Source organism: Monodelphis domestica, chromosome 8, assembly GCF_027887165.1.
Source record: "Monodelphis domestica isolate mMonDom1 chromosome 8, mMonDom1.pri, whole genome shotgun sequence".
Taxonomy (NCBI): Eukaryota; Metazoa; Chordata; class Mammalia; order Didelphimorphia; family Didelphidae; genus Monodelphis; species Monodelphis domestica.
The window spans coordinates 239,220,726-239,245,034 of record NC_077234.1 but is presented as its reverse complement, the minus strand read 5'-3'; the positions used below and the strand labels follow the sequence as shown (position 1 = coordinate 239,245,034).

At 41.9% G+C, this 24,309-nt stretch overlaps 1 protein-coding gene across 3 annotated transcripts in view; it reads right to left on the bottom strand.

Moving 5' to 3' along the window:
- The window catches only part of NHS (NHS actin remodeling regulator), a 440,898-nt gene that overhangs the window by 130,238 nt on the left and 286,351 nt on the right, over window positions 1-24,309 (bottom strand). The window contains exon 1 of one of the 3 annotated variants that reach the window (XM_007500836.3): window positions 5,629-10,704. The exons of the other annotated variants lie outside the window; for them this stretch is intronic. Coding sequence (XP_007500898.1) covers window positions 5,629-5,662 — 34 coding nt within the window. The 5' untranslated portion in view covers window positions 5,663-10,704. Of the gene's footprint in view, window positions 1-5,628; window positions 10,705-24,309 lie in introns of those variants that run through there. 3 annotated transcript variants of the gene reach the window in all.

Below are 24,309 nucleotides of genomic sequence, written 5' to 3'. Positions count from 1 at the left end.
AAAAGAAGGGATTTTTCAGAGTGAATGTCACCCTTGCCACTCCCCTCTTTCAACAAACAAACTGGTGGCTTATCTCCAAGGATTCTGTATACAATCTTGCTTGGCAGAGGACACACATCTATATCACAGACATTTCTCTCCTCACTGGCTCTATATCTATGTGTGCATGGATAAGCACACACACACACACACACACACACACACACACACGTATAGGTATAGAAATGTTCCTATAACAATGATTCACTTGATTGTTTTGCATCTTTAATTCTGGTCAACAAAATCCAAGACACAACGTTGAAAAGAAAGTGAGAGAAGAACAAGACACAAAGTTGAGAGATGCTGAAGAAAAGAAAGATTATTTTGCTTTGTGTAATGAAAAAACCCCCCTCATAAACCCATAACATTTTCATAATAAAACCTGGCCTAATAACATTTGTATTGAGGCAGAAAGCAAGCAGTCATTTCTCCTGCAGTTTTTATTGGCTAAATGTAGCATCTCTGCCAAGTCGTACTCAGAGGCATTTTTGATTAAGGGACTGGTTTCTCCACCTCTCTTTTTAACTGTGTTGTATGGAGTTGGCAGGAGTACAGTGACCTCATGTACAGTAGATGAATGCCAAGGGATGGTTTTTTGCTTGCACAAACCAAACCTCATAAAGTATCTAGGAAGTTGAGCTGTCTAAGAGGGGGTCCTGCAGATGCCCTGGATCCCATCCCAGGAATCTGGTAATGCCCAATGCTCTAGCTAGGGGTTGCTGAAACACAGAGACAAAGAAGGAGAGAGAGAGAGACCCTCTAGTTCAGTTGTTTCAGTCATGTCTGACTCTTTGTGGCCCCCTTTTCTTGGCAAAGATACTGGAGTGATTTATCATCTCCTCCTCCAGATCATTTTAAAGATGATGAACTGAGGCAAACAGATTCAAGAGACTGGTCCAGGGTCGCATGGCTAGGAAGTGTCTGAGGCTGGATTTTAACTCAGATCTTCCTGATCCCAGGAACAACAACAAAACAATATACTATATAAATTGGAGCTGTGAATTGATCCTTTCATTCTAGAAAGCAACTTGAAATAATTCTAAGAAAGTGACTAAAATATTCATTTCCTTTTGAACAAAAAGTCTCACTGCAACACATATACCCCAAGGATGTCAAAGAGGTCCCATCGAGTCCTTTCCCAGTGAAATCATAGTATCAGGTTTTTTCATAGTAGCAAAGAGCTGGAAACAAACTAGATGCCCAATGACTGTGGACTAGTGAAATTGCAATATAGCAATATGATGGAATATTATGGCTGTAAGAATGGACATTTATAAAGAATTCTGTGAGGTAGGAGAAGATATAGGAATTGATATAAAGTTAAGTAAGCAATCAGAAAAACAATATATACAATGATTACAACAATGTCAACAGAGAGAACTACAAAACAAAGTAAAACTGAATGCTTTGTAATTGTGATGACCAAGATATGCCTCAAAAAGGGATGATGGGAACAGTTGGGTGGCTTGGTGGATTGAGAGCCAGACATAGGAGTGGCAGGTTCTGTATTCAAATATGACCTTGGACATTTTTTAGAAGTGTGACCCTGAGCAAGTCACTTAATCCCCATTGAGGAGCTCTTACTGCTCTTCTGCCTTGGAAGCAATACACAATATTGATTTAAAAACAGAAGGCAATGGCTCTCGATTTGGCTATGGGGGGGGGGGGTAGGGAAGAAAAGAAAATGATCTTTGTTTCCAATGAATAATGTTGGGAAATGACCAAATAAAATAATGTTAAAAATAAAAAAAATTTAAAAAAGACTTGAAAAAAATAAAAACAGAAGGCAAAGTATGTTTTAAAAAGATGAGAAAAGGTGCCTTCCTCCATTTTTATTAGATGTGGAGGACTATGGGTACAGAACATTGCATATAATGTTAGACACAGAAGATTTGTTGGATAGTCTTGCCCCTGTACCGCTCCCCCAGTTTATTCTTTGTTAGAAAGAGTGACTAGCAAGGGGAGAAGAGAGATATATTTGGAAATGAAAGTGATATAAAGACATCAATAAAAATTTTGAAAATGGGAGAAATAAAACAAAACAAAATGAATTTGTGAATTATTGGCAAACAAAACAAGATTGTTCTAAATAGTACAGTATATTAGAAGGAGTATTAGACTTCTAGTCAGGCTGCTTTTTTGCTGCCTAAAATCATTCATGCTTCCTTCATCCTCAGAAAACTCTCACTTGATCTGTTCATCCCTGCTAGCTAGTGTTCTATGTATCATCTCCCTTTTGGGGCTAAGCTCCTTTAGGTCATCTATAATCAGTGATTCTGTTTCCTTTCTTCTCCCTCTCTTCTTAACTCTGTCAGGCTTCTAATCTCATCATTCAACTGAAATTACTCTCTCCAAAGTTATTAAAGATCTCTTTACTGTCAAATTTAATGGCTTTTCCCTCAATGTTCATCCTTCTTGACCTCTGGAGCCTCTGGTGCAACTGATCAAACTCTTCTGATAGTCTCTTCTCTAGGTTTTCGTGGCACTGTGTTCTCCCCAATTCTGCTTATTTCATCAATTCTCAGCCTCCTTTCCTGGATCCTCATCAGTGGATGTCCTGCAAGACTCCATCCTAGGCCCTCTTCTCTTCTTTCCCCGGTGATCTCATCAGTTCCCATGGATTTACTCATCATTTCTATTCAGATGATTCTAGGATCTATTAAGTCAGCCCTAACTTTTCTCCCAATCTCCAGTCTCACATCTACAACTGCCTGCTGGATATCTTAAACTCTGCATGTCCAAAAATTGCATTCATTATACAGGTATGCTCATATGAATCTCAAGTACTCCCTCTTCCCAACTTCCTTAGTCACCCTAGGTTCACAATCTAGGTGACATCCTCCACTCTTCACCCTCTTATGCTCCATATTCAATCAGTTGCCAAATCCTGTAGTGTTCTACCTTTGCAATACCTCTCAAATGTCTTAAAACTCTTCCCTTCTGAGACTGCCTCCATCCCAGGGCATATCCTCATCATCTGATGCCTGTACTACAGCAAAAGTCTGCCTATTTTACTTCCCTTCTTCATCTCTTGCCACTTAAGTATATCCTCCATTCAGCTATCTGAGTGAGCCAAAGTTCAAGCTAGACCATATTTCCCTTTTTTATTCAGTAAATTCCAGTGACTCCTGATTACCTCTAAGACCAGATATAAAAATTTCTGTTTGGCTTTTAAAGCCCTTTATAATCTAATTTCTTCCTTTGTTGTTCAAACACTTTTTAATAACATCCAACTTTGAGATCTCATCTGGGAATTTTTTTTGGCAAAGATACTCAAGTGCTTTGCCAATTACTTCTGCAGCTCATTTTCCAGATGAGGAAACTGAGGCAAACAGGGTAAAGTAACAAGGTCAAACAGTATGGTTTTTGTCTTTTGCTTCTCCAGCTCATTCAACAGAGGCAAATAGGGGTTAAATGGCTTGCTCAGGGTCACAGTTATTAAGTGCCTAAGGCCAGATTTGAACCCAGGAAGAGGAGTCTTTCTAGCATCCAAGCCTAGCACTCTGCCCACGGCACCACCTAGCTGCCAGTAAGAGCCTGACAATAGTAGGCAATATGTTTGGAAGGAAAAGTGAGGTTGGATTGGTAGGCTGGGAATAGATCACAGATGACCCTGAAAGTCTGATAAAGGAATTTAGATACTTCCTTCAAGATCAGGTTGCTTAAGATCTGGTTCTTGGAAAACACTCATATGGTAATTTTCACAATCACTGTTTTGTATCAGATGTTTTCCATAGGCCCTCGGGTGGTCTAGACAGATTGGATTAGAGATAGACTGGTTTCCTAATTCTTTTGTCCAAAAGAATGACATTCATTTTTTTTTCTTTTTTTTCCTACTACATACATACATAGTTATAGTAAACCCCAGGGAGTTGCCTACTGGAAAGAATACAGGATTTTAGAATCAGAGGACCTGGGTTTAAATCACTCTTCTAGGCACCATATATGTTATTACCTTGGGTATGTCATTTATCTGGGCAGCTAAGGTAGTGTAGAGAATAGAGTGCTAATTCTGGAGTCAGGAAGACTTACCCTGAGTTTAAATTTGGCTTCTGACACTTTCTAGCTGTGATTCTGTGCAAGTCACTTAACCCTATTTGCCTCAGTTTCCTCATGTGTTAAATGAGCTAGAGGAGGAAATGGCAAACCACTATGGTATTTTTGCCAAGAAAACTCCAAGTGGGATCACAAACTCAGACAGGCTCAAAACTACTCAACTAACAACATGTCCTTTAACTATTATATAACTATTTCCTCATCTGACTAAATGATATCTATAGTCCCCAAACACACTAAATACAATGTTTGTTTGAAGCTTTTAAAGAAAAGGTCAAACCTGTCTCATTTGATCATCATTAATTTTACAAAGGAATATAGGAAAGGTATTATTATTATTTGACATATGGTAAACTGAGGCACAGAATAGTTCAGTCACTTACTCAAAGTTAAATAGCTAGTAAAATAGAGCAGAGTCTGTAAATCAGGTACATTTTCAGGATTTTGAATAGTTTTTTTTTAAAGCATAATTTTCTATGATCTCAGTTGAGATAGAATAATTTGAATTTCTTCTGTATGAGGATTCTAGAAGTGTGGGCCCTTGTTTTGGTTCTGATACTAGATTGCCATAGTGCCATGGGAAAATCTGAATGCAAAGACCACAGGATTTGAGTCAGAAAGCTTAAGTTTGAGCCTGCTCTGTCATTTACTTCTTGGGCCTCTATTTAATATAAGAGGCTTGGACTAGATGATCTCTAAGGCTTTGCCCTGCTATAGCTCTGTGATGCCAGGCAGAGAGTGGGAAGGGATGAAGGGAAGGGGCTGGGGTGACAAGGGATAGTGGGAAGGAGGCAGTTGGAAAGAGACAGTAGAGCTAGCTATCACTTGAGCCACAGCTGGAAGACCTTGGATAGCCTCACCCAGTTCTTTAATCTTGATCAGCAGTTGCAAGCTGAAGGGCTGAAAAATACTGAGTCCAGTCTTAAAGGCTCACCCATAAGCTTTTTTTTTTTTTTAAACCCTTACCTTCTTTCTGCCTTAGAATCCATACTATGTATTGTTTCCAAGGCAGAAGAGTGGTAAGGGCTAGGCAATAGGGATTAAATGACTTGCCCAGGGTCACACAGCTAGAAGTCTCTGAGGCCAAATTTGAACCCAGGACTTCCCTTCTCTAGACCTGGCTCTCAATCCACTGAGCTACCCAGCTGCTCCCAGCCGTAAGCATTTAAATGCCAAAGCAGAATACGAAGCGGGAAAGAATGGGGTGGGGTGGGGAAGCCTAGTCTCCTTCTGCCTGGGCAGTATGAAAGAAGGTCAAAATGAGAACAGACACAAGTTTTCCAAAATCCAGTGGGCAGGTGAAAGCGACCTGCTGTCCGCAAAACCAAACTGTTCTTCTCTATAGAAGAACAAGGTCATCACGGAAAAGTGGGAGCGGCTTTTTTCCTCGATCTGTTCCAGTACAAGAGGTCACTTTCTTTGGGGAACAAAAAAGAGGCAGCCAAGTTTCAGTAAAGAAAATGGCCAGACCAGAAGCATTTCCCCTCCTCCCACCTCCCTCCTTTGCCCAGAAATCCTGCTCAACTCAAATACCTGCATTCTTCAGGATGCAACATCCCAGAGACATGGTTGATCACCCCGCTTGGCTTCTTAAGAATGTATCCCAGTGCCCAACAGGCTTCTCACGCCCCCCACGCCCCCTCCCCTTTATCCATAGAAGTTACGGAGTTCCAGGGATATGTGAAAGCTGAGCTGCTTAAGTGAGCAGGAAGGGTGGGGGGTTGCAGGGTCAGGAAGGGTAACCTTCAGGGAACAGAGATAGCCTAAATTGGGATAGAACATCTGCACAGCCTCCAGGACTCCCCCGCTAGGTCCGTAAATGGTCCAGTCCAAATGCTTGGCCCTTCTAATCTTTTCACAGTCCAGTTGAATGGCAAATCAGGAGTGGTGAGCTGTAATCCCTCTGCTTTTACACTCCCATCACCAGGATCTTTTAACACGTTCCTTCCCTGACCCTGTCTCCAGACTTGCTGTGGTACCATTGCCACTGCCACTCATTAAAGCCTTTTTATTTATGCCAGCCAATGGCTAGCCCAAGAGGCGGATGGATCTGGCTTTAGGTCCTGGACTGCAAGGTCGGAATGATACAAAAAGGATCAGAATCTCACCAGCGAAGACAGTTCTACAGAAAATGCAAACTGTCCAGCGCTTGAATAAATAAATAACCCTGGTTTCCGCTGACTACCCAAGATTCATCCCCATCCATCTGACCCAAGCCCAAGGGGCCGACTTTGGATGGGGACTGTAGGCCAATGAAAACCCCCAATTGCGAAAAAGCGATCTCATGGGGGTGCAGCTAGGTGGCCCAGTGGATAGGGAACCAGACCTGGAAATGACAAGAAGTTCCTGGGTTCAAATCTAGACTTCCTAGCTGTGTGATCCTGGGCACTTAACCCCCATTGCCTCTCCTCCGCCCTGGAACCAATACATGGTGTGGATTCTAATCAATAGGAAAGGGAAGGGTTTGAATTAAGGTTTTAAATTATTTAAACTATGGATTTAAAAAATCAACAACAACAGTAACAACAAAATAAGGTCCATAGCTATTTATTTACCCTGGCAGTGAAAGTCTGGGGCATGACCGAATTTTAATTGGCATGTTTCAAGGTTTTAATGCTGGATTAAAGTAATTCTTTTTTCACTAAGATTTGTGTCATACAAAATCCAGATAGCACTGAAAACAAGGGTCCTTAGAGTGAATATAATATAATCATCCTTTAAAAAAGACTTTATAAACATTTACTAAGCAGCTTCTTGAATCTCCTCAAAAACACTTGACATGGAATACAACAAATACAGCAAAATACCACAAAGTTTTGAAGTTTTCACTATCTTATCTCTTCAACCTTTATAAAGTCAAGGACTAATCTTTGCACTTCCTTTTGGTTTCAACAGTGGAGTTGCATGGCATAAAATGAGGGAGAACAGATCAAGGAGGGAGAGAGGAAATGCAGCAAAAGCAGAGAAGGAACGCTTTAAAATAGAAGTTCTTAATCAGGAATCCTTCAACTGTCCAATATACATTTCAATGTTTTTCAAAATAATTTCTTTTTTAAGTGCCTCATCAAGCACTGTAATCCTATATATTTTGTTGAGTCATGTCTGACTTTAAGACTGGCATGGTTTGCTGTTTCCTTCCCCAGCTCACGCAGATGAGGAAACTGAGGCAAACAGGGTTAAGTGAGTTGTCCAAGGTCACATAGCTAGTAAATTCTGAGGCCACATTTGAACTCAGGTCTTCCTGACTCTAGGTCTGACATTCTATCCACTGCACCACTTAGCTGTCCTGATTTAATGTATTCGACTTTATACTTTTAAAAACATTATTATGAGGAGTCTTGAACCATCAGACTGCCAAAGAGATCCGTGAAAATGGTCAGCAATCTGTTGGGGGAGGTAAGATGAAGAGAAATAGGCTCAGAATACATTTTTAGGTTTACTTAGTGATATTTATATTTTCTAGATCATTCTCTCAAGTCTGGACCATCAATCTGTCAACATTTCTTAAATGCATACTATGAACCAGGCACTGGGGATGTAAGAAGAGGTAAGAGATCGTTCCTGCCTACAAAAGAGCTCACATTCCAACGAGACAAGAACAAATGTACGAAAACAAGCTAGATCCAGGACATATGGGAATTCAGTTACAGGGAGAAGGCAGTAGAATGGAAAGGGGTTGGGAAAAGCCTCCAGTAGAAGATGGAATTTTAGTTAGAGCTTGAAGGAAGTCAGTGAAGACAGTAGGCAGAATTGAGGAGAGAGAGCATTCCAGGCAAGAGAAACAGCCACAGGGAATGCTGGGAGCCCAAATATGGAGGGTTTTGTTCACAGAACACCCCAAAGGCTAGTGTCAATGCATAGAAGAGTGTTTTGGGGGCAGCAAGGTATAAGGAGACTGGAAAAGTAGGAGGGGTCTAGGTTATGAAGAGCTTTGAATGTCATGTGGAGGATGTCTAATTTGATCCTGGAGGCAATAGGGAGCCACTTGAGGTTAATGAGTGGAGGAGATAATATAATTAGAAAAATGCTTTAGTAAAGTTCCTTTAGCAAAAATCACTTTAGTGGAAGTAGGGATTAGAGTGAGGAAAGACTTGAGATAAGCAGACCCATAGTTGACAAAATAGCGATTCATCTCTTTTGCTTTCTCACCTTGAACATTTATTTAAAAATGTTTTTTTAAACCCTTACTTTCTGTCTTAAGAGTCAATACTGTGTATTGGTTCCAAGACAGAAGAGCAGTAGGGGCTAGGCAAATGTGAATTAAGTGACTTGCCCAGGGTCACACAGCTAGTGAACATCTGAAGCTGGATTTGAACTTGGGTCTTCCATTTGACAGGTCCAGAGCTGCCTATTCAGAAAGTAGTTCATTGCTACTTCAGGCCCCATTATTAGCACTTTTTAATAATAATATTTTTAAGCAAATGCCAAAATGTACAACTTAATTTCAGAACAGGACCTGAAGCAAAGCTGAGGTTCTTTAATGCATTGAGACAACCCCAGACAACAGAAGGTCTGGCTGTAACCGAGGCAGTAAATAGCCTTGGAGAATGTGACCTAAATAGAAACTTCAGCCTTGCAAACATCAATAAGTGGAATCAGCAGCTTATACACCCATGGTCATATCCTAAAATACTTATAATTGCAATGCTTCCGGTTTGCCCTTCCCCTTTCCCTTCTGTGAAGTCTAGGCAGAATTTCAGGGGAGAAAAGGAGAGAAGGGCCAGAGAAAAGGGAGGCAAAGAGAGAAAGAAAAACAAAGGACTTAGAAGGAGTGGGCGAGGTAACCCCAGAGAGAAACAAGATGCCTTTTTATGAGCATTTATTTAGGCAGGGATTTTAAAAACTTTTTAATGGAAAGCAAGCTAGAATAATCTAAAAGTCATCTTCTGATTTCCAGACTAACCCCAAACAATATTAACTTTCGGAATTAGTCATGTGAGCATCGTCTCATAAAAATAACTTCCCGAATGAAAGAAAATAATGCCTTTATTTTATTTTCTATAGGAAGCAATCATCATTTTTAAAAGGGTTAAACTCTCTCCCAACCCTGTTTTTCCCTTCCAATGACCCCAAAATGAAATGGAAAAATATTTGCACTTAGTGATCAGCAAACCACAATGAATTAGTTTTTGTTGTTCATGGCAAGGCTGCTATTTATCTGCCCAGAATCAAACCAGATGTTGGGAAATAATGGAGGCTCCATGTTATGAAGAGCTAGCCTTTCACCTTTGCTGATGGACAGAGGACAAAACCAGGCAGGGGTTACCAAGAAAAAGAAGTTAGATCATCAGAGTTTCAGTCCCACCTTTTGCATGGCTTGTTCAGACCCAAGCCCAGCCGGTCCAACAGAGAGTGATTGCTGAGCTGAGAAGAGGGGAAGAGAAAGAGAAAAAGAATGAAGAGAGGAGAGCACCTGGGGGTGACATCCATGGCTCCAGCTACTGCCTTGTGCTTGTCTCCATACAGCCGTTGATTCACTCTTAATTTCTCGCCTGGGATTTTTTTGCCTTGGCATCACAGCCAAACAACTAATTTCCTTGGACAATTTCTCTGATATTTTAGGCTGGTCAACAACTCCTCCTTGCAACAAACACACTGACCAACTCCACCACCATAACTATCCTCTATAAGCCAGCTGAAGTTCTCACGTCTATAGACCAGAGCGGAAGGAGAAGAGGGACCTACCAGGAAATACATGCCGCCTGCTCCCTAATCTGAACGGGGCAGAAGTCAATAGTACCTGTTCCAAGAAAGAAGAAGGAGCTGCACAAAAAACTGCAAAGGTACTTGGAGAAAGAAGGCAGAAGATGGACAATCACCAGTTCAGATCATTTATCTGAGCTATCCTCCATTTTATTGATCAGGAAACTAAGGCAGATTGTTGTTCTGGTCCAGTTATACAAAACGGCGGAAACGTGAACCAACCCCAAGACAATCCTGAGGACCTGAAGAGAGTCATCAGATGTTGTTTTGTCACTTCTTAGGGCTCTTTAATCAAATTGCTTCCAGGCCCCAGAAGGACCATGGCCTTTTCTCCTCAATGGGAAAATCATCTTACCTATTCATTAATCTTCCTGTCACAATGTTCTTTCTGACAACAGAGCTAAACATTTCTTTTTTGGAATTTCATCATTGTACCATCTGTCCAAATTGTGGGTCCAGGTCTGCTGAAGAGGAAAGAAATAATTCATTCATCTTCCCGGGAGGGAAAGGGAGATCCTTGGTTCTCTTAAGCCATATTTAGTCAAATGCTGTGACTCTAACCTATGACTAGAAAGGACTCTCCCCTTTTTAAAGAGTAGATTCAGGGGCAGCAAGGTGGTTGGGTAGATAGAAAACCAGGCCTGGAGACCGAAGGTCCTGGGTTTAAATCTGGCCTCAAACACTTCCTGGCTGTGAGATCCTAGGCAAGTCACTTAACCTCCATTGCCTAGCCCTTACCTCTTTTATGCCTGTAAACTGATACTTATTATTGACTCTAATATAGAAAGTAAAGGTTTAAAAAACAGAGAGAAAATGACACAAATACAATATAGCTGAGCTCTAGCTAGACAACAGGTTTTATTTGTTTCTTTGTTTGATGAAAAAGATCTGGAATTTTGGTGGATTACAAGATTGAAGTAAATTAATGGTGTAACATGTAAGACTCCCCCCCCCCCCCCCATCTTAACAACATCTTAGGCTCTATTATTAAAAGCACTGTGCCTTTTTTTTTTAAGGGAGGTGAGAGTCCAATTATAATCTGCTCTGGCCAGACCACAGATGGTCTGACTAATTCTAGTCAACACATTTTAAGAAGCAAATTGACAAGTTGGATTCCTTCTTGAGAATCTTGTCATATATGGATCAGCAAAAGGAATTTGGGTTAATTATGTAGCTTGATGAATAATAATGATAACTAACATTTACATAGTGCTTACTATTTGCCAGGCACTGTGGTTAAGTGCTTCACAATTATTATCTCACTTGATCATCACAATATCTTATTCCCATTTTACAGATGAAACTGAAGCAAACAGAGGTGAAGTGGTTTGCCTAGGGTCAAACAGCTAGTGTCTGAGTAGTTAAAAAAGGGGGGTCAGGGGCAGAGGGGAAGAGGGATGAGCTGTCTTTTTTTTCTAATGTTACTCTTTGCCTAATCTGCCTCATCTATTCACTTTCCCCCAATGTGGAAGGAAGGAAGGAAGGAAGGAAGGAAGGAGGGGAGGAAGGAAGGAAGGAAGGAAGGAAGGAAGGAAGGAAGGAAGGAAGGAAGGAAGGAAGGAAGGAAGGAAGGAAGGAAGGAAGGAAGGAAGGAAGGAGGGGAGGAAGGAAGGAGGGGAGGAAGGAAGGAAGGAAGGAGGGGAGGAAGGAAGGAAGGAAGGAGGGGAGGAAGGAAGGAAGGAAGGAGGGGAGGAAGGAAGGAAGGAAGGAAGGAAGGAAGGAAGGAAGGAAGGAAGGAAGGAAGGAAGGAGGGGAGACAGGAAGGAGGGGAGGAAGGAAGGAAGGAAGGAAGGAAGGAAGGAAGGAAGGAAGGAAGGAAGGAAGGAAGGAAGGAGGGGAGACAGGAAGGAGGGGAGGAAGGAAGGAAGGAAGGAAGGAAGGAAGGAAGGAAGGAAGGAAGGAAGGAAGGAAGGAAGGAAGGAAGGAAGGAAGGAGGGGAGACAGGAAGGAGGGGAGGAAGGAAGGAGGGGAGGAAGGAAGGAAGGAAGGAAGGAGGGGAGGAAGGAAGGAAAAATGAATTTAGCCTGTAAACTAATTTTCCTGATTCTGGGTCCAGCACTGAAGCCACTGAACCACCTAGAGAAGAATAAAGAAGAGAGGACAGTTGCTTCTCAAATCTCTGAAGAACTGTTATGTAAAAGAGGGATTGAGTTTATTCTGTTTGGATCCCAAAGGACAGAACTAAGAATAACAGGAAGAAATTACAGAGAGGCAAATTTCAGCTTGATATGAGGAAAAATTATTAAAAAAAAAATCCTTACCTTCTGTCTTAGAAGCAATACTAAGTATCAGTTCCAAGACAGAACAGTGAGTAGTAAAGGACTTGGCAGTGGGGGTTAAGTGACTTGCCCAGAGTCACACAGTTAGGAAGTGTCTGAGGTCAAATTTGAACCCAGGACTGTCCATCCCCTGGTCTGGCTCTCTATTCACTGACTCCCCAGCAACCCTGAGGAAAAACTTCTGGGCAATGAGAGCTATCCAACAGTAATCTTTGGAGGAAATGAGTTCCCCAACACTGGCTAGTTGCCAGGCATGTTGTAGAAGGGACACTTGCTAAAACCCCTTTGAACTTTCATATTCTAGCATCCTAACCTTGGACCAGGCATTTTGGCCTTCTGAATCTCAAATGAGAACGGGATGACAATTCCAGAGAACTGAAGATTAAGCACTTTACTCTTCTCCTTACTGAGAGGTGATTGGCTAACTATGCAAAATGAGCCTCTTTGGGGGGACATAACCATTAAATGGATTTGTTTTGCTTGACATCATTATGACAAGATTTTGGATGTTCTTCCCCTGAGTTGGGGTGGGGTGGGGGGAATTGTGGGAGGGAGGGCAGCTGTGGCAAGGAGAGCAGATGTATAAAATATCTAATAATGGATAAAAATAAGGAAAAGAATAAACTGAGATGACAGCCCTGATGATCTCTAAGGTCCCTTCTGGCTCCCACCTTCCCTGATTTTGTGGAAGATCAACAACAGAAGATGGCTAGAGTCATCCGTGTGAGCTGTGGTTCATGCTCCAGTTAGGAGCTCTGACGTGTTGCTGACAGCGTTTACTGCCTCTCAGATACCTGAAGGGAGTATAACCACACACGTTACCAGAGTGTTTCGAGTTTTTAGGGTCGGTGTTAGCAGGTTCTGTGAGTGACTGAGAATCAGCCAGCATTCTTGTTGCAGGTACTTCTGGCCAAGTCACCGGCTTTCCCAGAAGTCTTTGCGTTTGCCAAGATGATCATCCGAGCTTAGGGCAGCTCATGGGAAGCAGACATGGCAGCCACACCAAAGGGGCACAGAGGGGCATGAGGCTCCCCTGCTGCTAAGTGCCCACTGGAAGGAACCCTGGATCTCAAGGAATCAGACTGTCTTTGGAAGCCAAGAAAGAGCTCTCTCCCTCTCCCTTCCCTTGAAAAATGAAGATGCAAGCAGCAAATCTTTCCATCCTTCTTTTTTTTTTTAAACTCTTACCTTCCATCTTGGAGTCAATACTGGGTATTGGACCCAAAGCAGAAGAGTGGTAAGGGGGTCAATGGGGGTCAGGTGACTTGCCCAGGGTCACACAGCTGGGAAGTGGCTGAGGCCAGATTTGAACCTAGGACCTCCCGTCTCTAGGACTGGCTATCAATTCACTGAGCTACCCAGCTGCCCCCTTCCATCCTTCTTGAAGATGCCTAAGTAGGCCAAATCACATTGGAGAGGGGCCCAAAGTTAATTTAATATTCACCACTGACCTGTTTTATTCCACTGTTGTTTTGGGGGAAGAAAAAAAGCCCCAACCTTGAGTGAAAGGCTTTCCTCCATTTGTCTGAACGCCACTGTGACTGCTGTCCCCTGCAGCAGAAGCTGCTGAACAGGCAGGCCTCAATGATTTATTCAGAGCTTTTGCTACTTTCTTGTTTCATCAGCATATTGCTGCAGAAACTTGCTGGCTGCTATTCCAATGTGTTCATGGGCATATGTGGATACGTCTGAAAAATTCGCGGAGCAGCTGTGCGAAGCCTGGAGCAGCAATGCCATCTCCTCCCTTGGCCAGCACTGCTGCACAGCGCCCCCCACTTTGGCATTGCTTTAACACGGGTTTTATTCAAGGCGGCACTCCCCAACCCATGGGAAAATGGGGCCGGTCCAAAGATAGAGCAAACCTGCAGCATCCCTGCAGTCGATGGCTTGTCAGGGATCTGGGAGCAGCCAACCGGAGACTAGGCAGCTGAACAAGCAGCAGAGAGCCCTGACCCTATTGCCAACATATGCCCCCAGCCCTGATGTTCCAAGCTAACCACAAGGGCCATGGAGACCTGGGGAGTGTATAGGGGCAGGGTGTCGGTAGGAGCTAAGGAATAAGGTTGGACGAAGGGAAGGGAGAAATTTGCTTTGGAGCATACCAGAATCCAAGAATTAACTCAACTCCCCCCCCCCATATTTCCTATGTTTGCAAGATAATACATGTATAACCCAGATCGAAGCACCAGGAGGAGGAAGGGCAGAGAGGGAGAGAGGTAAGTTTGATCATATAACTTGGGCAAACTTGTGTGGAAATTTATTACATATAATTGGTAAAAAAAAATTAACTAATAAAAAAAACATTTCCCTCAAAAAACCAACCAAACAAACCTGAAAGCATTTTAATTCCATATTAGAAAAATACATAGTTGGCTCTCTTCCTCCAGTAGCATTTTTGTAGCAATGACTTCAATATAATTAGGAGACATATGGGTTTTCCTCCCCTAAATCTTAGACTTTCTCCATTCCCTCTCTGCTCCATTAATAGAGAAATACCTGGAGGTCCTACGGCATCTTGATTAAATTCCCAAATAATCAAGAGCTCATCTAGTTTGACTGAAAAGAACAAAAAAGGTAGTGCTTCCTAACAATGTCATTCCAAAGATCGCCAGTAGCCTTCTGATGAGCTAAAATAATGCATTTTTTCCCCTCTTGGAAGGCTTAGGTTCATCTTAACTCATATCATCCTCTTCAACCTATAAAAAACCTGCCATAGTGCAGAACAGTCATCAAGACCCGAAGCAGCAAATACTAGATGTCAGCTTAGCAAGATGCCTGGAACCACAACTAGTAATTATGGCTTAAGGGGCAAGGATGACAAAACGCGTCTTGGGCAAGAAGCATGAAAGAAATACTCACATCAACTTATTTTTTAAACCCTCACCTTCCATCGTAGAGTCAGGACTAGGTATAGGTAGGTGCCAAAGGAGAAGAGCAGTGAGGACTAGTCAATGGGGATTAAGTGACTTGCCCAGGATCACACCGCCAGGAACTGTCTGAAGCCAGATTTAAACCCAAGGACCTTCTCTTTCTGAGCCTGAGCCACCAAGCTGCCCCCTCACATCAATTTTTAACAGCAAATTCTGTTTGGTGGGAAAGAAAAGCTCCCGGAAAAGACCTTAGACCTTGGGACAGCGTCTATTGGGAAAAGGACTCTACCATGTGGAGGAGAAACAAAACCAGAGCAGATATCAAGGCAGAGTGAATCTAGAGAAAATATTTCTAGGAGTGTGGCCAGATGCCATAAAACCAAGCCATCTAGCAATTTCTGATTGCAACTAACTGTTCTTGGCTATATGTAGTTTCTATGTGCTAAAGGAGATAACGGCTGCCATTGCTCTCTAAATGCTGGCTCCTTGAGGCCAAGTCCCAATTGCTCTATCCTAGTTATTCCTCTCCAAATGCTTTAGGCAGGGGTTAGAGTATAGACCCAGGCAGTCAGCTGGCAGAGTAGATAGAGTGCCAGACCTGGAGTCCGGGAGACTCATCTTCCTGCATTCAAATCTGATCTGGGACACTATAGCTGTGTTACTCTGGCAAATCACTTGACCCTCTTTGCCTCAGTTTCCTCATGTGTCAGATGAGTTGGAGAAGAAAATGGCAAACCACTCCAGCATCTTTGCCAAGAAAATCCCTTGAGGTCACAAAGAGTTGGATGTGATGGAATAACAACAACGAAAATAGAGCAGAGACCGAGGAACGTGGAGTGTGTGCGTGTGGTCACAAAGACGAGATGCCATGCTTCTTGCAAAGAGCTGACTGGAGCCTGGTTCTAATTCACTGACAAAGTCATAACAAACCTGAAAATAAAATTCTGAGATCCCTACTGTGGACGGTTCTTTGCGCCGGTTTTGCAAGCGCTATGTGAAAGGGAAAGGATGGAAAAGATATTTCTTAAGAAGGCCAAACAACTCACCCAGGAACAATTAGGGTAACATTTCCCTTGAAGAGCATCCGAGTTTAACGGTCATGGTTTATTCCTGTCAGATCAGTAACACTTGGAAACATCAATTAATCTCTCTGAGACTTGGTTTACTCATAAAGGAAGAGAGGAATGCTAGAGGTCCCTGAAGTCCCTTTCAGCTCTAGGATCTAGGATTTTATGGCATCATCATGTGTTGTTTCAGTCACGTCTGACTCTTTGTGACTCCATTTGGGGTTTTCTTGGCCAAGATACTGCAGTGGTTTGCCATTTCCTTCTCCGGCTCATTTTACAGATGAGGAAGCTTAGGCAAATAGAGTTAAGTGACTTGCCCAGAGTCACATGACTATTAAGTGTCTGAGATCAGATTTGAACTCAGGAAGATAATTCTTCCTTACTCCAGGCCTGGTGCCCTATCCACTGTGCCATCTACCAGCACCAGAATTCCCAAGGTACCAGGTCCTGGTGACCCTGGGCAAGTCACTTAACCCTGTGTGCCTCAGTTTCCTCATCTGTACAATGTTCTTTCTCCCAGTTCTGTAAGCTCTTACTTTTTGTCTTAGAATCAAACTATGCATTGGTTCCAGGGGGTTAAGCACAGCTAAGAAGTGTCTGAGGTCCACTCAGAACCTCCTATCTCAAGGCCTGATTCTCTCTCCACTGAGCCATCTAGCTGCTCCCAGTCCCAGTAGAATTGCTTGTTAGCTCTGGGAGGGGAGAGAGAAGAGGAGAAGGAGACAACATGAATTATATAACCTTGGAAAACGTATGTGTAAATTTGTTGCTGGAATAAAATAAGGAAAAAAATAATTTTTAAGTAAAAAAAAAATAAACCCTAGTAACAAAGCAAAACCAATGATTAAAATGACTGACCACCTCTGATGGTCTATGGGGCAGTCATCTACCCCATAATCCCTTGCTTAGTTGCACTGAGGTTGGAGGCATATTTTATTATCTTCTCTACACCCCCCCACCCCAGCTTAAATTGACCAACTTATCCATGGTTTGGAAGAAAATGGCTGGCTTTATCAAGCCCTAATCAGTATATGAAAGACCACACTTGCCCAAGATTTGGCTTCATTCCTGTTGAAGGTCTTAACTATATTTTAAAATCTTTTTTGGTCTGGTGACCATCCCGCAGTAACTAGTTTTTTGAAACCCAATACCCAGCAGTTGAAGGCTGTGAAGGGATGGTAGCTCGAGCGCACCAAGGAATCCATAGGACTCTCCACGGATAATTGAGTAGACTATTATTTTAGGGGAAACGGTGCTAGCTCTCCCCGAGGTGCTGATGGATGTGTGTTCAGTTTAGGTCGTTTGGATGCCACAGAGATACCCTCTAACAGAGTTCCTGTTTGTACCTGACATCGTTCCCCTGGAGCAGCTGCAGGGTTTCTGCAAGAGCCCAGCTTTTGGAGAGGGGCTATCCCTGAATGAAAGGTCTGCCCAGCAGCCTCCCTGGACAAGGTTGCACTAGAAGAACAACGAGATAAAGGTCATTTTTCTTGTTCTTGCACTAAATATTTCTTGGCTGGGAAGCTTGCAGTGATGGAACAAATGTTTATAAAATTCTGACTTCCTTTGTTGGGGGCATTGCCGTCATCCTCATCATCCTTGTCATCCTCTTCTGCCTCCTCATTACCACCATCGCCAGTCACCAACACCATCACTAGCATTCTAGCCATCACCCTCACCCTCAGAATCACCGTCATCCTCATCATTCTAGCATTTACGCAGTGCTTTCAGTTTTGTGAAATTACACAAAATCCCTGTTGAGGTAACCGTTATCATTATCCTCATTTTACGGATGAGGAATTGAAGAGCCTAGCCTCACATCACATAGCGAGTAAGCCTGAAGCAGAATTTGAATGCAGATCTTTCTGAATCCAAGACCAAAACTCTCTCCACTATACCACCTCGATGCCCTAGCACACCAACACATGGAAGTCCAAAAAACTGGACTTTCTACCCCAAATGAGTGAATTTTCTTTTTTCTCTCCTTTTTTTGAATGACTTCTGAAATGTCATGGATTACAAGGACTTAAAATAATGCTGCTCTTATCTCCTTTGAAATCTGTGTGTGTGTGTGTGTGTATGTGTGTAAAGGAGGGGTGGTCATGAGGGAGGAGAGAGAGCATTGAATAATGATGAGGATAATTATCTTATTTTGTCAAATAATTTTTCTCCTCTTTAGGAGTTTTGATGAGAGAGTGTCAGAATTGGAGTCTACAGAAATCCTACCTACAATATTCCCCTGAAGTGACCCTCCAACTCCTGCTTGAAAATCAATAATGAGGGGGAACAGAGGCAGGCCATTTTGCTTTCGGACAGCACTCTAATTATTAAAATTTCTCACTTCAAGCATACGTCTACTTCAGCAACTTTTACCCATCATTCCTAGTTCTGCCATTAGGGGTCAGATAGAGCAAGTCTTATTCTCCTTCCTTGAAATGGTCGTCTTTGAAATACTCAAAGGAAACGGTCTTCCTCCATCTAGGTCTTGCCCAGATTAAATATCTCCTGTTGCTTTAGTCACTTGGGAAGCCGCTGGATCTGAACTCATGAAGATGAGCCTTTCTGACTTCAAGCCCAGGACTCTCTCCACAGCACCGAGCAGCTGCCCTAAGTCCACCTGGGAATCTAATGTTTCAATATTCCCAGCAAATGGTCATCCATTGCTTGAAAACTGATAATGAGGTCGAGCCCTCCTCCCTTAAGGCAGCCCATTCTGATTTGGAGTAGCTCTGTTCTGTAAGTTTTTCCTTATAAGAAGACTACACCCCTTATAAGAAGACTTCACCTTTAACTCTGGAGGTTAGCTCAGTCTCTGGCACGAAGCTGGAGCTTCATACACGCTAGCTGACCACTTGACTGTCTAGGTCTCTTAGGGCTTTTCTGGCTCTTCCGTTTTATGATTTGAAGAACCTATAAATGGTAAGGAGAATCTTGTTCAAAGCATCCCTTGTCCCTTTCACTATTTTCCCTTCAAATGCTATGAACGTCAACACTGAGACATCCCAGACTTCCCAGTGTCTGGCCAACACAAGTAAGACCAAATAGAAAGTGTTGTCTTCCGCTGAGGTTCCTCAATGACCTTTCACAGACAGACTCATTGGAAGCTCCATTGGTGGAAGCAATATTTGTCTTTCTTGAAGGCTCTGCTAAGGTGTTGCTTCTTTTCCCTTGGTCCACCCAAGTCATTATTGCTCTCTTTTAACTTTGTTTCTACTAGAGCAATCTCTAAGAAGTGGGCTGGGACCAAAATGCTGTCTGATGCACATGTTGCGTCTTCTTCTTTGAACAGGAGCTCTTTGAAGGCAGAGTCTATTTTATTCATCTTTGTAGCCCCAGTAACTGTGTCTGGCACAGAGTGGGCACCCAGTATCTGCTTGTTAAATCCAAATGGCATTTGAAAGAGCAATGGAGGAGCTCTGTGCCCAGATGGCAATATCAGAGTACATCGGGAATGTGGAAATCAAAGGTAAATAAGGAAGTTTATGTACCAAGGAGGTATGTTCCACCTAGCAGAAGGAAGGCATGCCGGACTTTGAATCCGAGGCCGTAGGCTCAAACCCCTGCTCTGCTAATATAACTCATGTGACTTTAGATGCCTCACTTAACTTCTGGGGACCTCCATTTCCTAATCTGTAAAACAAGAGGATGAAACCAGAAGGCCTGCCAGTTCCCTTTAATTCCAAATCTCTGGTCCTATTTCAAAGAAGTAGTTGTACTAGATGAAATTCCCCAGCCCCCACCTTTGAGTTTACTTTAAGATGCATCCAAAGATAATTAATTGGTCAGATACTTTTTCTGAAAGTGAAAGTTTTCTCAAAGAAAAAGGAAAAGTAGATCTCATTAGGGCCACAAAGCCTCAGAACTGGGGGTGGATGGGAAGGCTCAGGATAAATGGGACACATAATAAAGCATCACCTGGAGAAGACTTTACGCAATAATAATCCATGAGAAAGAAAAATGACTTTGAAAGACTTGAGAACTCTAAGCAATGCAATGACCCCTCCAGATTCCAGAGAACTAATGAAGAAAAGGTCACCCTTAACAAAGTGGAAATGGGCTCAATGTGCAGAATGAGACCCACCCAAAAAGAAAGTTTTCTTTTGCTTGATGAAGCATAGCTGTCACAAGGGCTTTGTTTTGCTCTTTCTTTCTTTCCTTTTTTTCCCCAATGGGTAAAGATGGACAGATGAGGAGAGCTGGGAATAGAATAGCAAAAAAAAGAAAAGGAAAAGGGGGTCCAAGAAGTATCTTTTAAAAAAACATGCAAGGAGGACAGAACAAAATAGGTTAATGTATAAAGTACTTAGCAATTCTAAATTATTATGTAAATAGATAATGAGGTAGCAAAGTGAATTAGAGTGCTGGGCCTGGTCAGGAAGACTCATCTTACTTCCTGGCTGTGTGAGCCTGGACAAGTCACTTAACCTTGTTTACCTCAATTCCTCATCTGTAAGAGGAGCTGGAGAAGGAAATGACAAACCATTCCAGTATCTGTGCCAAGAAAATTCCAAATGGGATCACAAAGAGTTGGATGCAACTGAATAACTGCTGAAGAACATATAACTGCTATTACTGCTATTGTTATCATCATTATTATGCTCAGAACAAAGCATAGACAAGCAAGCTAGCTTTGGAATCTACAGATTGAATTTATTACATACTTTAAAAGAAAACCAAGCTATAAATTATAATAGAGACCTACAGTTTCAAGAATAAGCTTTTTCTGACCTATTATATTTATGCAAATGTCTAGACTATTTGATGTTGAAGTTTGAATAAAAATAAAAATTCTTTCAAAAAAGAAAGGCATAAAGAATTGTTAAATGAATGTATTTTTATACTCAATGGTCACCAAATACTGAGAGAAAATCTGGTCTTCAAATAGCTGCAAAATGAGTTAAGCCATGGAAAACTAGAACATACTAGCAAAAACTTTCTGGCTGAAGTCCCAACTGAAGCTAAGAGGTATATATTTCCAAAGCTTTTGCAGATGGTACAGTAGAGTCAAGAAGACAACCTCAGATATTTACTAGCTGTGTGACCTTAGGCAAAGCCACTTTGCCTCTGTTTGTCTCAGTTTCCTCTTCTGTCAAATGGAGGAAGTAATAGCACTCACCTTCCAGAGTTGGAGTGAGGATCAAATGAGATAACTAACTGCAAAGCACTTGGCACAGAGTAAGCACTATGTTGATGGATGTTAGCTATTATAGCTATTATTATTACCAGAGATCATCATTCTAGAAAGATGGGATTCTGAAGGAGAAGAAAAAAAAAACACCTAACCTTGTCTGTCTCTCTTTTCTGAATGGAGTCATCGTTTATTTAAAGAAGTCAGTCACTTAGCCCAGAGCAACCCTGATGTTATGCCTGAGTAGTGGGTGGCAGAGGAAGGAGGAATCTAACTGAGCAAGCAATTAAGGAATGCCAAGGAAGCTAGAAGAATGTATTCGACAAGTAATGTAGATTGACTTTTAAGTTAGTTTGTTTTAAGAATTAAATCTCTATCAAAAAATGGGGAAACCCTTGTTGACACTTGGGGTCTAATATGTTTCATATTCAAGTTATTATATTTACATATGAGCAGGAGTCCTGGATCTTTCTTTCTTTCTTTCTTTCTTTCTTTCTTTCTTTCTTTCTTTCTTTCTTTCTTTCTTTCTTTCTTTCTTCTTTCTTCTTTCTTTCTTTCTTTCTTTCTTTCTTTCTTTCTTCTCTTTCTTCTTTCTTTCTTTCTTTCTTTCTTTCTTTCTTTCTCTCTTTCTCTCGTTTCTCTCTTTCTTCTCATTCTCTCTCTCTTTCTTTCTTTCTCTCTTTCTCTCTTTCTCTCTTCCTTCCTTCCTTTCTCTCTCTCTTCTCTTTCTTTCTTTCTTTCTCTCTTTCTCTCTTTCTCTCTTTCTTTCTCTCTTTCTCTCTTTCTCTCTTCCTTCTTCCTTTCTCTCTTTCTTTCTTTCTTTCTTTCTCTCTTTCTCTCTTCCTTCCTTCCTTTCTCTCTTTCTCTCTTCCTTCTTTCTTCTTCTTCTTTCTTTCTTTCTTGTCTTTCTTTCTTTCTTTCTTTCTTTCTTTCTTCTTTTCTTTCTTTCTTTCTTTCTTTCTTTCTTTCTTCTTTCTTTCTTTTCTTTCTTTCTTTCTTTCTTTCTTTCTTCTTTCTTTCTCTTCTTTCTTCTTTCTTTCTTTCTTTCTTTCTTTCTTTTCTCTTCTCCCTCCCTCCCTCCTCCCTTCCTTCCTTCTCTCCCTCCTCCCTCCCTTCTTCCTTCTTCCTTCCTTCCTCCTTCTTCCTTCCTTCCTTCCTTCCTTCCTTCCTTCCTTCCTTCCTTCCTTCCTTCCTTCTTCCTTCCTTCCTTCCTTTCTCCCTTCCTCCCTTCCTTACTTTCTCTTTCTTTTCTAAGACAGAGGGCAAGGGCTAGGCAAATGGGGTTAAGCCACTTGCCCAAGATCATAGAACTAGGAAGTATCTGAGATCAAATTTGAACCCGGTCCTTTTGACACTAGGCATAGTGGTCTATCCACTGTGCCATCTAGCTTGTCCTTAGATTTGCTTTTTTCAAATGCTAAGACACATTTTCTTATAGTTGCAAAACACTAGTTACATTATCTTTATTGATTCTCACTATAATCCTCTGAAGTAAGATTTCGAGTATGAATTCTCTCTATTTTTCAGGTAAGAAAATAGAGACTTGGAGTGGTTAATTTACTTCCCCATGGTCATAGAGCTAGTAAATACTGGAAGCAAGATTGAATCCAAACCTTCCTGTTCTAAGGTGAGCACCATTTCACTAGGCCACACTTTCTTTATAGGCAATTAGACAACAAATGAATGGTAAAGACAATAATTGCTATTCCATTAAATTCAACAAGCACTTATTAAGTGCCTATTATGTGTCAGGAGTGTGGATGGAGGGAGCTGAGGAAATAGTTTTGTAAAAAAAGGGACCAAGAGCACCTGATGGCTCAGTGGACAGAGAGCCAGGCCTGGGATAAGGAGGACCTGGGTTCAAATTTGACTTCACAGCATTCTAGCTGTGCAACCCTGGGCAAATCACTTAAACCCAGTTGTCTAAGCTTCTCCTATTCTTCTGCCTTAGAACCAATACTTAGGGTTGAGTCTAAGACAGAAGGTGAGGGTTCCAAAAAAAAGGAAAAGAAAAGAAAAGAAGAAAAAAGAAAGGAAGAAAGAAAGGAAAGAAAAGGAAAAAAAGGAGGACCAAGCCCAGAACAGACAGGATGTAACACATTCTACCAGCTCCCTTTCTTTTTCCTCTTGGACTTATAGACTAGGTTGGGTGACTGCCAGAGGTTTGGTGAGGAAGGGTTGAGCATTGTAGAGTCACAGAGGTTCAACACTAGGACTGTGGGGGTCTTTCCTAGTTCTGGAAGTCTATTCCTAGTGCCTCACCATCCTGGGCTCCCCTAGGTGGAGGTAGGTAGCATGATTAATCAAGCACATCAGGAACATTAGCATATCTGTAGGGGTCTCCCAAGCCCTAACACTGACTCAGCCCTGAATGAAGCAGTCCCTGGGGGGGGTCTGTCCCTCCCCAACTGCAGCACACCCCAAACTCACCTACCCAATTACATTCAGCAAGGCTTATAACAAAGAAAGACAGCAAACAGCCCTTTCTCTAGGATCACAACTCCATTTGGCACATGCTTAGCACATAATGAATGCTGAATAAAGACTTGAATAATTGATAGACTGATTGATTAGCATCTCTTGGCTTCCTTCAAGATAGTTCAAATCTCACCTTCTACAAGAGGTCTTTCTGGGGTCTCTCAACACCCTTCCTCTGCCTCAGCTTCACTTCTTTCTGGGATTATGATTACTTTCTATTCTGTATATATTTATTTATGTCTAGTTATTTGTATGTTGTCTCCCCAAAGAGATTTTGAACACTACTGCCCCTTTATAGAGTAGGTTCAGTGGATAGAGAGCCAGACTTAGAAACAGAGGGTCCTGGGTTCAAATCTAGAATTAGATATTTCTTAGGTATATGACCCTGGGCAAGTCATTTGACTTGGTTTCCTAATCCTTACTGTTCTTCTGCCTTGGAAGAGATACTGGTTCAAAGACAAAACGTAAGAGTTTTAAAAAACAAAACAAACAAAACACTGATTGACCAACTTACTAGTGCCATTTTTATCTGTTTTTTGGGACTGACTCTGTGGGCTGAAACCTTGGAAGACTAGTCGCCTGTCCCTTCTTTGCCCGGACTCCACCTCTTGCTTTTTTGATATACAATTTACCCAGGAGAGCCAGACTCCTAATCATGGTCAGCCTAGCTTTGTTGTCACTATAGAAAT